General features: G+C 43.1%; 1 protein-coding gene across 1 annotated transcript; it reads right to left on the reverse strand.

Moving 5' to 3' along the window:
* Nucleotides 1-3393: 3393 nt before the first annotated feature.
* On the reverse strand, nucleotides 3394-13490 carry tmem70 (transmembrane protein 70). The gene is made up of 3 exons (XM_015974304.2): nucleotides 11344-13490; nucleotides 6351-6450; nucleotides 3394-3974 (listed from the first exon to the last, which is right to left on the reverse strand). The coding sequence occupies exons 1-3, from the start codon at nucleotides 11488-11490 to the stop codon at nucleotides 3544-3546; spliced, it is 678 nt and encodes a 225-aa protein (XP_015829790.1). The 5' UTR covers nucleotides 11491-13490; the 3' UTR covers nucleotides 3394-3543.
* Between the last annotated feature and the right edge of the window lie 4077 nt (nucleotides 13491-17567).

Consider the following 17567-nt stretch of genomic DNA (forward strand, 5'->3'; position numbering starts at 1 on the left):
ACTGCTCTGCCTTTAAGTTCGCCTTTTATCTGAATCTGTGCATTTCATTTGATCTAAATCAGGGATTCCCAAAGTGTGGGGGTGCGCGAGCTGCCGCTAGGGGGTGCGCGAGGTGAAAAGTGTAATGGCTGCGGAGCTCAAAGAAGTCTGTCGTATGTCACCATTAGCGTAGCCAGAAACTCATTTGTGGGTGGGCCTAAGAAAAAGTAAGTGGGCCCAATAAATGTAATTGAAAACAAGTACATTTTGCTTGTGTGTGTGTGTGTGTCCTCATGTGCCCTAGCTTCATAATAATAATGCGTTCCGAGCTTCAGCACTCTGGCCTGCGCACGCCGATATGTTCTGTATTTGATCATTTTTAACGGTGTTGGAGGAATCTGAAGGTGGTGAGTCATTCTGGCAGATTGTAATTAACACCTGTCTCATGCAGGTGTTCTGACATTGTAAACCTCACACACAGAACATTGTGGATGTAACTAAATAAATCAAGAAATGATTCACATTCAGGCTATTAACAGCGCGCTGAAGATCTGAAGTTCAGAGTGCGTCTGTCAGAGATCAGACGCGTTCCAGCGGAACCACGGCTCACGGGTGCACATGTGAGCACATCTGGGCTGGGCAGAAATAATTTTACAACATTGGTTTAAATAGCGCCAATAACGAGACGCGGTTACTGGAACGGCTCATGGAGCTGTGCCGCACGCACACACACACACACACACACAGATTCAATAAGCGCGCACGCTGCGTAAAGTCCGGCGCGCCGTCAGACTGAAGACAGAAATGAGCGCTGCCTCCACCGTGATAAAAACTTTTAAGAGGTTTTATAACATTTTTCATTCAAGGTCAGATTAAGATATTAGCTTCTATTTTGGGATGACGTATTAAAGTCGGGTCCGCTCCAGCCAGTGACTCAGAACCTGACAACTCATGTTACTGCAGCATTTGTTGTTCCAGTCCGCGTGGCAGCGGATCGCAGATTCAGCCACACCATAAAACAGTAATAAGTCGGTCTGAGGTAAAAGTGAACCTCATGGCTTTTCCATCTTTTCCCCTATAGACATTTGATTACGCACAAGTAGGTGATCAGCTCAGGTTTAAGCAGAGCAGAAGGAAGGAGAGCGCTCTGGCCGCACAGGTTAAACGTTCCTACTTTAAGAAAACTGTTAAATTGCATTGTTTATGTGCTACCTGGGCACTCTAAATATTTATTTAAAATTAAATCAAAGGAAATTGTAATGGTATCGAATGTTTATTAATTACTATTTAAAAAATGAAAGTGATGGGGAAAAAGGTCGATCATATTTTTTTAACCCTGTCTGTTTAGCTTGACGTCTGATATATATATAGCCATGCCCTGACGTGGGGGCTAGGGGGTGCGCGGCTAAATAAGTTTGGGAACCACTGATCTAAATGTATGTAACGTGATGCAATGACTGTTTTTTTCCCTCCTCTGCACAGGACTAGTCTGCATGAGATATGGCCTCAAGGTCTCACGCATTCCTTCTAACCTGCTTATTTTCAGCTCAACAGAAGAATGAACTCTTTTCTTTTAATTAATCAAAGAACTCTATTTTAATAAAGCTAATCCATCAAAGTGTTAGTCAATAAATAAGATGTGACCGATCTGTGAAATCAAAATATTAATTACTTTATTATAATCCTATAGAATATAATAAGTAATATGACTTTAAATGTTCCAATAGGACTGATCTCACGTAGCGTTAAAAGACATGACACATTACTTTCACTGATCCAATCAGAATCTTACAGATCTGATGGAGGCGTGGTTCTGATGGTGTTTGGTCATTTTTCATTCGACAATAAACCAAAACATCCGAAGTATAAAACTATGCCACGTCATCTCTAACGCCAGTTCAAAGCGTTCCAGAGAAAGTGACGGAGTGGCCGATCCTGATCTAAACTCTTAAACCGAAAGAACGACAAGCTGAAAATTTCGTTGCTATACCAACAGCGGCAACAGTTCCTTTCAGAATAAAAGCTGAACCATCAAGACCCAGGCTTGGATCTCACCAGACACCAACAAACTTTCGTGTACCCGGAAGTAACTCACAGACTGGACTGATCGGAACCGCTGCTTTTCCTACCGGCTCGGTTCCAGAGAAGGTCAAGCTAGACCTCGACATTCCTGATCTAAAAAGGACTTCCTGAAGGGTAGGTAGACCGGCAAATGGTGTCTCATGTGTTTATGAACCTCCTAACCAAAGCTTAATGCGAAGACATCACCTTCAGTTCCCATCAGAACTAATCGCTTCTTCGGATTTGCTGGTTCTGATTAACATCACACATCATCCATTCACCGTCTCATTCGCATTAGTTACACCATACATTTAGTGTTTAAAGTCAGTCTAGTTTAATTTGTTAGTAACACAATTCTTAACTTTTAAACTTGACTCTCTCTCTTCTGTTGTCTCTGAGTGAATACGAAGCTGTTATCTAATCCCTGCAATAAAAAGATCCAATCTTCTGGTTTAAATAACTCACAGATCCGTAAGGTGGATTTCATATTTCCTATGGAGTCCCACGCCTTGTGGCTCATTAAATAACACGTAATCTAAGTCATTACATGTATTTGTGTATTTCATTATGCTGTCACGTTGGTTTTGCTGTTCTTGCTCCTGAAACGCATTAAATTTCCTTCGTGTAAAAAAATGTGTTATACAAATAAGGCTACCTGAGAAATTGGAGGTGTGGCATGAGAACCCTCGTAGAAAGTGAAATGTGCGTCTCACACTCATCGCATGAGAAATTGCAACCCTGATAAAATAAAAATCCACTTCAGATGTAGTTCACTGCATCTCACGTTTATTTTGCTTGTAAAACAGCTGCTTTTGTGAGCGAGTGAAATCCACCAAGAAAGGGTTACGATTGTTCTGTCGGTGTAACGAGATCATGCTGCACATGCAGACATCATTCCCATTCCTAATGTTTGGAAGGACAGCTGGGTGTTCTACCAACCTGCAGGGAATATCCACCACAGAAAGTAGCTAAGGTTACCGGAAACGTTGACAGGTTGTTCGCTAGGTGCTTCAGGGAGAAAATGTCATGAAGCGGATCTGAAAAGTTGTTAGAAATAGCGACAAAGTTGCTGTCTTGGCAACACCGGGAGGCGCGCTCGATTTGCAGCACGAGAGTAAGCCACACGGGGGAAGCAAACATTTGGCTCATTTTGTTTTTATAATCTTTTAAAATCCAGATCATAATGGGGATTAAATTCAATCAAGCAGCCTTAACCAGCAGTATCACCCTGATATGCCACCACGGTGTCTTTTGAAGCTGCTGAAGTCAGCAGAAGTGCCAACATCCACTGCACGACTAAAAACATTTTATGGGACTTTTCTGCTACGCCGTAAACATACAACAGAAAACTGGTAGTAGTCTAGAGTTTATTTCCTCAAAGAATACTCAACGAACACATTGTGAATGTCAACAGTTGTGTTGTCAAACTGCAGCTTCGTGTGTCCTCTTTGTGATGAAGTAGCTACACAACATTTAGCCTGTTTTCAGTCCGTTTTTTGCCATTTATTCAATTTGGTCTGTGCTAAAACTAAAAGGCTTATCGTAGCCCATCAGATGGTTGTAGTCCTGTGGAATAGGGAAGAGGTCCGGGTTTACCAGCAGCCCCCTCTGACCCGCGTAGAAGGTGGTAAACATCTTGCTGATAGATGGGATCCTGACCTGATTCTGAGTGAACACACACCTTCGTTCAGTCAGGAAAACGCTGCTGGTGATGGCGGTGTACGTGTCGGTGTCTGCATTGTGGTACAGACGAAGTACGTAGCCCTTGGTGATGACATGGAGGAGAACGGGAGTGATAAATATGAAGAAGCCAATAATTCCACAGAAAGCAACTTGCAAGGCGAAGCTCTCGACTCCCATTCCAGTTTTCAAGAGGACTTGCGGCACGATGATAAGGCTAGCACCGCTGGTGCAGTACGAGAACATCTTCACCCCTAAAAAAAAACACAAGAGCAACACAAAACAGAACGTTTCACGTGGAATAACAGTTAACACTTCAAGAGACGCTCACAAGCATTGAAATGAATGACTAATGTTCCAGGTTGGTAGTCTGCACAGCTGTACTTGAAAACAATCAGACTCGGATCATTCCTTTTGCATGGCTCAGACCTAGGGCTGGGCGATATGACGATTTTAGACCGTTTTACGATCTACACGTCTGACGGTCTGTCATTTCTGAGAGACCTTTTTATCACGATTCACAGCTCTGCTGTTGAATTTCTGCCTCTGAATGAAAAGGGAACTTACTCCTTTGTTTGACCCTTAACCAATCAGAGTGAGTCATAGTAATATATTAGTGCCCCGCTTGATTTCACCTGTGTGTGGACAAACATGGCTTCGGCCGCGGCTGAGAGCGACAACGAGGTTTTCGTTCCAAAGAGGAACGCCTTTCCTATAGTACCGACCGAGCACCGATTCACGTCATTTGAAACGGTGCCTCGTTTCGGTACCCGTCCTTCATAAAGAGAACTTGCCTAGACAGCTGCGCATGCGCAAGAGCGTTGTCGTCGGTCGCTGCAAGCCAGTTGTAAACAGAGCAGCATGGTAGAAAGAACGCACGCTAAAGCTTGGGTCCACTTCACTAAATGTGATGGGTAACTGGGTGATGATGAAACCAGCGACAGACAACGATCTAAGTGAGACATCCTCATCTTAATCTGCTCTGGTTGGTAAATAAAATGTTTAAGATAACGTTAGCTTGATATGTTAGCTTCCGTTTCGCTAATGGTGCGTTCGCTTTCTCCTCTGAACTCAGAATTTCCGACTAGAAGAACATGAACGCGCTCTAAAGTTTGGCTTCACTTTACTAAATGCGACGGGTGATTGGGTGAAGATGAAACCAGCGACAACGATCTAAGTGTGAGGCATCATCGTTTTAATCTGCTCCAGCAGCTAAATAAACTGTTTAGGATAACATTAGCTTGATATGTTAGTTTCCATTGCCACCGTTGTTATCAGCTAATGGTGCGTTCGCTTTCTCCTCGGAAATTCTAACTTCCCAGTAGGAAAAATCAAATGAAAAAGGACGACAAAAGGAATGAAGATACACAGTAAATTTAGTTCACAGTAAAGATGTTTGCTTCAGTTTAATGATTAGCTTATAAAACTACAAGGACGATGCTAAAATACAAACAGTTGAATGTTATTTATCGTGATATTTATCAAATATTGTTATATATTAAGAAAAATATATATTTAATTATAAAAGAGAATAAAAATAATAAACACTCAAAAGTATCGAAAATTGGTACCGTTAAGTACCGGTACCGATTCGTAGGTACCGGGAATTAGTACCGGATCGATTCAAATGTCAAAGGTACCCATCCCTATCCATTATATGGAACTGGTTTGGTTTTTCACCAGATGACAAAGAGCAGCGAAACGTCATTTGCAAAGTTTGCAAGGAGAGCGTCAAGGCAAGTGATGGCAACACCACAAACTTGTTTAATCACTTGAAAAGAAGGCATCCCAAACAATGCAATGAGAGCCAACTGGCAGCTAAAGCTAAAAAGCCTGCGGCTGCAGCGGCTAGTGCTTCTTCCAGGCAGCAAACGCTAACAGAAACACAAAACTCACTCCCTACGACAGAGACAGCAGACGATGGAACAGCGTGACCGATGCAGTGACGTACCACTTGGTTAAAGAGTTGTGTCCCGTGCGAACAGTAGGAGTGGGATTTAAGAAAATGATAAAAACATCGGATCCGCGCTACGAGTTTTCCGGCCGCAAGTATTTTTCGAACACAGCCATTCCACGCATGTACGCTGAATGCAAAGTGAGAGTCGCAGAAAATATTCAGAATGCGCAGTTTTTTGCTACCACAAGCTACATTAGAGCCGTATTTGAGCTTAACTATCCACTACATGAGCAACTGGGAGCTACATAGTATTTTGAACAAGTTAATGTTTGCACAATACGTTTGCAATTGACATGTTTGCACTTTAAATATGTTTACAATTTTAATTTGTTAAGTTACTTGAAAAACGAGAAAAACTGATTTTTGTAATTGTTTCTCTCAGGGCTTTTATCATCTCTGGTGTGAGTTTAAAATATAAGTGTGTTAGCACTGTGTTGATTATCGCTAATATGAATAAATGTTTGTTTATTCAATGTTTCTCTTTAATACGCAATTGAAGTTATGCTATTCATGGATAAAAAATCGTGATAAAATCGAAATCGTGATAAAATATTGGAAAAATCGTGATATTCTACTTTTGCCATATCGCCCAGCCCTACTCAGACCAGGAATTTAAAACCACAGAGGCTCAGAGTGACACTAAAAAACCATGAATAAGATGAAAGCGACAAACCTCGAACAGCCATGCCCAGATTGCCAGTGTAAATCAGCTGTCCATCCTCGGAGCTGGCTGCTGTGGAGAGACAGCGGGTGGCTGGACAGCTGGACGGAACCTGGGGTGGACATCATGTAGTTAGGACAACATTCTGTGTGTGGATCTGACCAAAGCAGGTGAGAGGCAGGGCTCACCTGAGACACGAGCCAGAAAGAGAAGACCACACTCCTAAAGTCATTTTGGAGTGAATTTACGTTGCACGGTTTTAAAAGCATAACAAAAGGAAGCCTAGGACAATGTCCACCTTTAGTCAGAGACAACCTTTATTATAACTTGACACGCATGAGCTTGTGTTTAAGTGTGTTTCGTTAAGAGGGCCGCGTGCACGCCCCCGCGGCCCTCATTTAGAATCGTAGGATGTTCAAGGAATGTCCCCACCGTTCTCGCCTCTGATTGGCTGGAAGCGCTCTCCTACATTGGTGATTTCACGTAAGAAGAAACCGTCTCCCTCGCTGCAGGGTTTTTATATTTAGCAGATCTTGAAGAGCTTTTTAAAGAAAATGTGAACTCGTCGCTGTAATAGCCATCTGTCCTCTTTTGCAACAAACCAGTTTCAGTTTATTTTCTTGAAGAACCTAAAAACATCAAAATTTGACTTTTAATAAATCTTGTCGCATTTTGTCACACTGTTAGACGGACTTATCAGTTGGCTCTGTTGGGGTTATCTTACGGCTTCACTTAAACAGATTAAGGCTGTTTACAAGTTAGAGCACATCTCTCATCATCTTTTTAAATGTGTATCATTTCAATGGCAAAAAGCCTGTATTTGATATAGCGCCTGCTAGAGTCCTGGAACCCCCCAAGGTGCTTCACAAAACAATCAGTCGTTCACCCATTCACACACACATTGTAATTCCATCCATCAAAGCCTTAACTCGTCTTCTTGAGAAAACACAGGAGACTGACCATGGTGTAAAAACCGTCAAAGCCACGCTGTTGGAATCTGTCAAGAAGAGATTCAAGGACATGGAATCTGAGTCTCTGTCCACGATTGCAACCCTCCACGATCCAAGGTGAGAAAAATACTTTATATTTGTGTGTGTGTGTGTGTAAGATTATGCTCTGTCTCTCAGGCCTAGTCCACACGTAGCCAGGTTTTTTAAAAACGAATATCCGCCCCTCCAAAAACTTGCATCCACACCACCGCGTTTTAAAAAACAACTCTGTCCATACGTACCCGGATAAATACGTCGTTAAGGACATGCCAGACCTGTAGGCGGCAGTACTTCCCCCGTTCTTAACCTCGTCCTTCGTCTGTGGTCTTCCGCAAGGAGCAGTAATTCCGCTTGCAAAAACAAACAAGCAGAAAGCGCTTGGACAATTGGTGGATCGGGTAGTGACAGAGCGCAGCTCTGAGGGCATCCATGCTGTCGGCTAGTGTAAACACAGGTCGCACACGTGATGTCAGCATTTTTTTGTCGCGGAAAGTGACGTTGCGGACCTTAAAACTGCGGTTTTGTCTGTCCACTCGCAGACACCCAAAACGGAGAAAACGCAGATCTTCACTTTGGCCGGAGTTTTTAAAAAGATCCGTTTTCGTGTGAAAAAATTATTCCGTTTTCGTGTGGATGACAGGCCAAAACGTAGAAAAATATCTACGTTTTGGCAGATCCCCGGCTACGTGTGGACAGGGCCTCAGTCTAGCTTTGCTAAAAGTAAAAATTAACAATAGCTTTGTGGTTTTTCTTTTCTGTTGGCATTTCTTTTCAAATTTGATTTACAAATAAGCAGTTATGCGGTCAAATATAGAATAGAATAAACATGCTGGGTCTGTGCTATGAGGCCAGCTAAGCCCATGACTAATAAAAACACAAGCTAAGCAAGATCTATGACATCCATCATGACAGATTAATGATTAGTTTTCCTTTTTTTCTGTTTTTCTTCTAATGAAAAAGGTATAAAGACATGTTTTTCCACTCCGCACTCAAGCCACAGATACACAGGCTGCTCTCTGACGTCCTGAGCCGGGCCACTGCAGTGGAGCAACAGATTGGTGAGGACAGTTCTGCAGCGAGCAACTCCGAGCCCCCACAGAAAGTACCACGGACTGGCTTGCATGCTATGTATGCTGAACTGTTGGCTGACCATGGCCAACATGAAGCTGCTGCTGACATCAACACCACATCATCAGCAGAGATTACTCTTCACCAATCAGAGCCAGTTATTCCAGATCACAAACAGCCCCTTGATTTCTGGAAAGCCAATGAGCACCGACTTCCTGCTCTTGCACAAGCAGCACGTTCCTATCTATGTTCACCTTGCACAAGCGTAGATAGCGAGCGTCTTTTCAGTACAGCAGGTCTTATTATGGATGAGAAGGGGAGCAGGTTCAGTGCAAAAAATGCTGAGATGCTTTTATTTTGCGAGGCAAATCTGCCATTCATTCTGCTTAATCAGTAAGCTGTGGGTGTGTCCCTAACCTCCATCCCATATTTCTGTTACCAGGAATGCCTCAGCTAAAACGAGGATAGAGCCAGGCCTACAGATTGAGCTACGATGTTTATTTTGTTTTATTTTAGTTTACTGTGCACTTCATTGCCCATGGCAATCTCCTTACTGCTCCCTTCCTCACCTGAAATAGGTATGTTTACAGATATAGCTCAATAGTTTTTAGTTTGATGTTATTTATTTTTTGTTAATGCTGTGAAATTATTTGCACACTACTGTCTGTTATCTCCCACATGCAGACACGTTGTCTTGAAATAATATCATTTTATGGGCTACGGCCTGTTTATCTTGCACTTTGAGTTTATTTTTTGACAGGGAAAGCTACATTTGTATGTTGCAGTTGCACATATGTCAGTGTTCTTTCTTTAATTTTTAACAAAAAGCTTGTAGCTAAACTCCAGATTATGTCTGTAAGAAAGAGTCTCTGATGTGAGTTGTGCACATAAGTCATTTCTCATTTTAAGATTTTATTCCTATTTCCACAGGAAAACTAAGGTTTATAGTTTACTAATTGTATCAACTCTAAGAGAGTGAAGTGTTTGTGTTGTTGCACTGCAAATGTGTTGTACACATATTTACTGCTACAGGAAAAGGTAAGCTAGTATGCTACACTTGCCGTATGTAAGCTGAGTCTAAGTTGTCTCTTAAGAGAGTCTGTAGACTAAATAAAATATTGCACATTGCTCAGCTTGCAATAAAGCGGTGCTAAGTTCCAAATACTTTGTCATCTCCTACTTTTCATACTAAGAATACAATGAATGTCAATTTTGTGTACACGAGAAAACAATATTGGAGAATCTGGATTTCGGGTTACTCGTTTAGGTGACTTTTTATTCAGACGACTAACCCACAGCTTACAACTTCTCCATTTACTTACAAAAAAGTTCAGAACAGAGCGGCTTTTCTTAGCATAACAGCTGATTCCTGGAACCAGAAACAATCCTCTCCACCCGCTGAACTGCCCTTCAAAATAAAACTAACCCATAACATTACTCTCATATCATTAACTCTCAGGTACAATAAAAATAACATTAATGACAATGTTAAACCTCAACACACAATGTTGACTTTTTATTTATTTGCGTTTCTGCACTATTTAGAGTGTTTAGAACCTTTAAATAATAAATGACCCGCACTTGTATAGCACCTTACAGAGTAAGGACTCCAAAGCGCTTTACACTACAGTGAATCATTCATCCATTCACCCACTGATGGTGATGAGCTACGATGTAGCCACAGCTGCCCTGGGGCGCACTGACAGAGGCGTTAATGTTTGAATCAGTTAGATTGTTACCGATAGGAGCTACATTTAAGTGCTTCAGTTTTCCTGGTCATGATCATCGTAAGAGATTTTATTAAAACAGCTAGAGTTTTCTGGTTATCTTGAAAATGTTTTACCTCTCATCCAAGAGACATCTTCCTGTCTAAACCTTGGGTTCTGAGCAGGAAGCTTACAAGTAGTGGTCAGAAATAAAAACACCGACTGTGCTGCAAGACTTTTTTTCTCATAAAAGATAAAAACTAGTTTTTGTCAAAATTAAAACAGACCATTTTAGATTAGGTTAAATTTCCTTTATTCCCAGATTATGTAGTTTGTAGCACTCATTATAATGTAGAAAATTTCTGGCCAATCCACGTGATCGGTATCGGTGATCAGCATTCTTTGATATCGGTATCGGCAGCAAAAAACCTGATCGGTGCATCCCTACCTCTAACCCATTATCTCCCTCCCCTGTCCAAACGGAGGTGATGAGCGCTGCTCCATGGGGCTGCAGGCACTGAAGTGGGGATAGTCCCAACCCTACCGCCCCACCTAGTGGACACTTACGTTGTGTAATGTCTGAAGTCTGTGTGCATATCTGTCTGAGGTGTTATTTTGCAAAGCAAAGCTGCCCTCTCTATTGGGGGTAACTCTGAAGTGCCTTTTTTCCCTTCCCCTGACTCTATCCTCATATAAACCCTCTTGATCTATTACGGTAGCGAGACTCGGGTTGCGAATGACCACAGTCACCAATTCTTGTCATGTGTCTTGCCCATGTATGTCTGATCTCAGGATTGTGTGTACTGAAACTCTAACCTCCCTCTGGGATTAATAAAGTATTTTTGAATCTGAATTGAAAAACAAGAGAGAATGGTTATTATAGCGCTAATGACATTTTCTTTACGAAACGTCCCAAAACTGCTGTTCTGTTGGTAGCAGGACAACAGTCTGCTCTTAACGTGGGAAGACTGTTTGCTGCTAAATGACATAGCCAATCACAGGAGATCCCTTCTAGCCAATCAGAGGCGAGAAAGGCGGGGTCTTCCTTGGTCATCCTACGATTCCAAACCTCCGGCAGCGGGGACACACGGAGCCAGCCCACTTGTGTCCTCTAAAGCGAACAGGACGTTTGTCAGAGGGTGACCCGTCATAACAGCGGCACATAGCAGCAATGTTTAACTCATACAGCTAATCTCGTGTGTGTGTGTGTGTGTGTGTGTGTGTGTGTGTGTGTGTACATACCTTACAGTGACTCAGAAACGACCGTCTGCCTGCAGCAACTAGCCGGCTACATGGGTAGCGGTGCCCGCCTCCCTTTACGGAGACAGAAAGCAACAAAGCGGGACGGGCGAGCGTCCGGCTGGAACAAGAAACTAATCTATACAACATATTTATACCGCCTGGTAGTCTGACTGGCACCCGAACTGACCAGTTTGGTGAAGAATTTCTGGTTTTCTTCTTCTGCTTCTTCTGCTACTACTACTGCCTCTTATTCTTCTTCGTCTTCTGTGTCATTTCTTCAGAAACAGCATGTTGTTGTATTACCGCCACCTACTGGTGACGAATCTGCATGCACTCCCAACGAAAAACAAAAACTGTTTAAAGGTCACTCACTGCAACGATTCAAATAAAAAGTTTCAGCCCTTGAATTTAAATTTAAAAAATCTTATATATTTGGCTTCCTTTTTTTCTTCCTTTTTAAATATATATATTTTTTCTTTTCTGTAGATTTTCTTTATTCTTTTCGGGTGAGCTGTTAATCTAGACTTAAAATATGCACAATTCATCAGATTCAGTCCATGCCAGTATAAAGGGGTTAAACATTTATAAAAAGCCTGAAAATGTTGTTACTTGGCTGCCATGTGGCTGATTTATATGATAAAAGGTGGCCTAAGAAATCATCTCACATTAAAAACAGCTAATATGAATTCTATCAGCAAACAAATAAGTAAAGTTTTTCCTGACATCAGTGTAAATACCAGACAGTGACGTGCAGCCAGGGGAGGGTTGTACAGTTGGCTGGTATATACATTTGTTTTCTGCATGATTTCATTTTTTTTACAAGAAAAAATGCTTAATTTATGCATTTCCTGTCCAAATACACATTAGAAAGGAAAGATGAGGCAATGATGAGCTGTGCTGCACACACAAACTGATGCCGGTGGCCGGTACGTGCCCACTGCGTGTGTGTAAAATGTATCAATAGTTTATCTGTTTTAAAAAAATGTTTAAATCTTCATTTCAAAGCAGGTAAGCAAAGGTGAGCAGGAGGGATGTCCCGTTCTGTTATTGGAAATAGGTCCAATATCAGCCCAAAAACACTGTATCTGATTATATCGAACTGCATCAAAAATCTCCGACATGAGCGGTCCATTCCGCTTTAAATTTCATTCAAGCAATTCTATCCAGCAGCGCTCCAGACCCAGCATGCAAAGCCCACATGATCAGAACAGTGTACGCTAACAAACTAGCAAGGAGCAAGAGCAACGTCGGCCGTGTGGCAGGATTTTTTGTTAAAGTCCGAAAAAGACAGTGTGGCTCAGTGCAACGCTTGCCTTGCACAAGTTTCTCGTGGTGGAACAGAACTGGGAAAGTCCAACGTCATGGCGCGTTTGTTTTTTTGGGGTCCCTGAGGGCATCCATGCTGTCGGCTAGTGTAAACACAGGTCGCACACGTGATGTCAGCACTTTTTTGTCGCGGAAAGTGACGTTGCGGACCTTAAAACTCCGGTTTTGTCTGTCCACACGCAGACACCCAGAACGGAGAAAACGCAGATCTTCACTTTGGCCGGAGTTTTCAAAAAGATCCGTTTTTGTGTGAAAAAACTCCGTTTTTGTGTGGATGACAGGCCAAAACGTAGAAAAATATCTACGTTTTGGCAGATCCCCGGCTACGTGTGGACAGGGCCTAAGTGTTTGTTTCCTGTGAGTTCTTACATAGGGAAAGCTGCTCGCGCTCCTAGTTCTCTGTTTTACTGATCTTTCTCCTGTAGAGGTCATAGGTCAAGCTATCCAGCCGGGTCAGGAAGTTTCTGTCATGAGAGCGGGATCATGAAACCCAACTAAATGGCTGGGATTGTGCCGATTTCTCTGTTCTCCTGGCTCGTTGGATGGCTGCGTCTGTAACAACCCCGTTTCATTCGGCCCCACCTCCTCCTGCTGCTGCTCAGATTCAAGGAAATGGGTTTTTTACATCATGTTCCTCTCTTGATTAAAGGATGTGGAGATGAAAGATTTACTAGGCTGGCCCTGCCACCAGACTTCAGCTTCGTATACGACGCCGAAGATATTAATCATAAACATTCTTTATGACAATTGCAGGGTTAGGTCTTTGTCTTCCTAAATGTTAAAAATTCTAGTTTTGTTTATCTTAGAAAACAATTCAGAAGAAAGTACATTCTCAGTAGAATTGGTATTTATTTTAACATTATACTGAATATAATACCTACACTCCTAACACTTCTTGTTTCTGTGAACAATATCAGTTAAAATTTCAAATCCTACAGATTTTTATCAGAGACCTGCCTAATCTACAATGTCCCATGCTAAATATATTTTCACTTCTTAAACTGATAATTATCTTTAGGTATTTATTTTGTAAGGAGCAGCATTGGAGAGTAAAAACAAAAGCTGTGTCTCTGTAATTTTTTACCAACATGCACAAGATCAGACGTGTCACCGTTAATGATTTAGCTGAACATTTTAACATATTGTAACATGCCACAGTGATCCTGGTCATGTTTCTGAAGAAGGTCAGCCTCCTGGGACCCAGAGTCCTCGAACTACGGTCGGCGTGTCCAGAGATGGAAATGCAAAACAAATAACTATGACGGGCAAGTAAAGTTTACATTTTAATTGCAACAATCACAGGTAATGATTACTGTACCTGCAGTCACACACACCGAACTCCGGCAGGACTGGATGGGTCGGGCCAGGTCAGCCTCTGAAAAACATCCCAGCAAACATGCCCGTTAGGGTTGCCCACAGTGGGACCCACAGGTGCCGTGAAATGTAGGGCACACGTGGGGCCATGTAGGGGCCCAACAGGGCTTGGCCCGCATTTGTGGGCCATCAATGCTGGGCCCTCCTGTGCCCCGGATCTTTGCCTCCTGAGCTACTGTTGCCTCATCATTACCCCGGCTTTCCATGGGAGCCGTCAGCAGCGCGAGTCGACCGCGTCTCAGGAGCAGCATGTCGCGGCCTTTACGCGCCGGTTCTATTTTCTACGCGCGACGCCTCTGAAACGGGTCAAGTTCAACATTTTTGGGGAAGGAAAGACAGGAAATCGGACGCGGAAATGGAAAGAAGCTACCGAGATTTTCAGAATAAAGAACGTACTGCCTTCCGGTTGCTTTACTTTTAAAAAAGGTTACCAACTGTGTGGTCCCGGTGAGAAGTTATCACCTAGCTAGCGGTCTCCTTTGTTTTTCAGGTCCGTATCGGCGATTATAAAACGGACAGAACATAAAACACAAACCATGTTGTAATTTTCTCCTGCTTGTTGTTGTGTTTACTGACTAAATCACTCGTGTGACTTCGTGCTCGGTCGGTGGCAGCTGCTCCCCTGCTGCTTCGCGTCTCGTGGGAAGGGCCAAGCAGCAGCTTACGCGAGCAAGACGTGCTGCTGCAGTAACGTGCTGCTGACGGCTCCAGTGGAAACCCGGGGTTACAATGTGGGCTGTGTCTGGGGTAGTATAGGCAGGGAAAACCCACACTTATCCCATAGTTAACACACAAGGATCTTGTGTATGTCATTTCCCATGTGAGCTCCTTTGGGTTTCTGTTAAAGGCAAGATAAGTCTGCCCAAATCCATCCTCTGCTGAGCCCTTGTGGGAGGCCCTGTGCCAGCCCAATGGATGTTTAACCTTATGCGTTAACCATGTTCATTTCTGTGGGCACCCCACATTAGTATCTGCCCAAAAAACTACCCACAGTGGCCCCGTGTCAGCCCAAATGGGCAATCCAAGAGACTGCCCTGTTAAATCTATCAGGGTGATTTTTGTGGGCATCCTACTGATGTACGTTCCCAAAAACTACCCACGGTGGCCCTCTTGGCACTCAGCCCAATTTTACTCTAAAAATCACTCACTCTGTGGGGAACTAATGGGCCATTCTCATCTGTACCGGGTCGGCCCGGGCCGGGCAGCGTAGGTTGTTTACATATCTGGGTGGCCTGGTATTTTTCCGGGCCAACCAAGGCTCATTCTCAGCCCTCTTCTCGAGGGGGTCTGCTTCAGGCCGACCAGGGCCAACACACCAACTGCTGACAGCAAATTCCCACCTTCCATTAGAGCAAGCCTCTGATTGGTGGGTAGAATCAGCCCACATGGGCTTAAGGCAAGGATGTGTGGAATCAACCGGGCCAGGCTGGGGCCGACTGGGGCTACCCGGCCCGGGCCGACCCGGCACAGATGGGAATGGCCCAATAGAAATCACTCAGAGATTAATCTGGGGAAACTGTTGGATTCTCCAAATGGGCTGACATCAAAGGGGCCACTGTGGCTAGTTTTGGGGTAAGAAGGAGGGGGTAACATAAGAACTTGGAACAGTGGAATTAAACGTGCGTAACTGTCATAAAAGGTTTTAAAACAAAAGCAAACAGATGGTGAGCATTATTAAAATAATACCCCAAAACAATAAATACTCCCAAAAAGGTTCATAAGACCACTTACCAACAATGAAAACACCTGGTTACAACTTTTACCAAAACTGAGGCTGTTTTAAAATCCACAAAGTTTATGAAAATCTTAAAACCAGAATAGCGTTAACCTTTAAAATACTCATCACTCAGTCAACAAAAGATCCCTTTGGATCATCTCAAAGTTTAATCTTTTTTTTTTTTAGTAAAAACTCATCAAACTCAGAGTTAAAACTTATCAAATCAAAAGGGGTTAAAACAAACCGAGAGCTGGAGGGCAGCAGAAACCCAGACGGCTGAAGGTCGTCCCAGGTGTAGGTCGTCAGAGGGATTCAGGTCAGCTGTGCTCAGCAGCAGCCTGGATGGGAGGAGGAGGAGGGTCGGTGTCTTGGCCAATCACAGGGGCTGGATGGTCCTGGCTCCTGCAGCTGAAGAAGCCAGGATGGTGGCCATGACAGCGTGCATCATCACCACCAACAGGTAAAAAAAAGGCCTCAGGATCTGGGGATCAGGCCTCGCTGACGTAGGAAAAGATCTTTTGTGTTTCTTCAGTCTTAAATAATAACTCACAATAAGTAAACCATCAATAGTAATAGATGTCTGAAAATAAATCAATATGAAAAAACAAACCAACAATGTCCAGCTCTCACACCTCGGTGGTGCTCCAGTCTGGGTGGTGAAAGTGCTGAAGGTTCTGTAGAAGCTGTAGCTGTTCTGATCCTACTTTTCATCTGGTTTGCGCTGTAGATGCTGCAAAGTCTTCCTCAGTGGAGGTGTGTATCAGATGATAACATAAAGACACATCATATAGTGTCTCTCAATCACAAATGAACCTGCAATGCGTGACTTAACTTCAGTAGGACACAACGAGCATCGCCCCGAAAGGCTCCAGAATCCCGTGGGGAAATGCCTGTAATATGCTGTCTTAACACAGATAACTTGGTTATCGGTGGTTTTGTGGCTTTCTGATAAATTCCTGGCATTACTAGAGTTCATCTGCTGTCTCAAGGCCATGCAGACTAAACAGCTGATGAAGAGGAAATGTTTGTTGATTGCAGCTTAGTGATAATCTATTGTTTTTTTGCTCTCTCACTCCTTTTATATCTCCTCCGCTGTCTATCTTACTCCCTTTCCCTCTCATCTACATCTGTTGAAGATATTTGTGACTGAGCCTCCCAGCAAGGCAGCAGGTCCAGGCCGATTGAACCAGACTCTCAGTGATAAGCTGCTATCAGTGTTCAAGGACGTGTGATTCTTTGATGAAATCATCTCTAGGTCACTCATCATGAGGACACGGGCGTGTTGTTGCATGCAGGTCTCATCAGGACAGGACAGTAAAGATTAAAGATGGGAAAACTTTAGAATTGAAGGCTGCAGCCGGGATCAAACCAGTGACCTTCTCACTGTGAGGCACCAGTGCTGCCACTGATCGATTCATGCTGTTTAATTTTGTTGTACATGCAACAATGACGATGAAGATCATTGACTTGAACTGAAGAGGTGTTGAGGACATTTCGGCATCAGATGAAATATGAAACAACCCATGGTTTAAGGTGGAATTATTAGGATAGAACATCTGTTAACGTGCTTGGCTACATGTTAATGCAGTACAGTGAAAATCTGTGTTTGTGTAGACTGGGACAGCAGAACCATCATCATCATCATCATCATCATCATCATCATCACCATTGTCAAGTTTATTTTTATAACACCTTCCGCCACCCTTGTGGAGGGGCACGGTGCTGTACACTAACACAGTACATCAAGAATAATAAACCAGGAGCAAGATAAAAACTGATTAAAATGTATAAAAGGAAGAAAAATAAA

The sequence above is a fragment of the Nothobranchius furzeri genome, chromosome 11 (assembly GCF_043380555.1).
Source record: "Nothobranchius furzeri strain GRZ-AD chromosome 11, NfurGRZ-RIMD1, whole genome shotgun sequence".
NCBI lineage: Eukaryota > Metazoa > Chordata > Actinopteri > Cyprinodontiformes > Nothobranchiidae > Nothobranchius > Nothobranchius furzeri.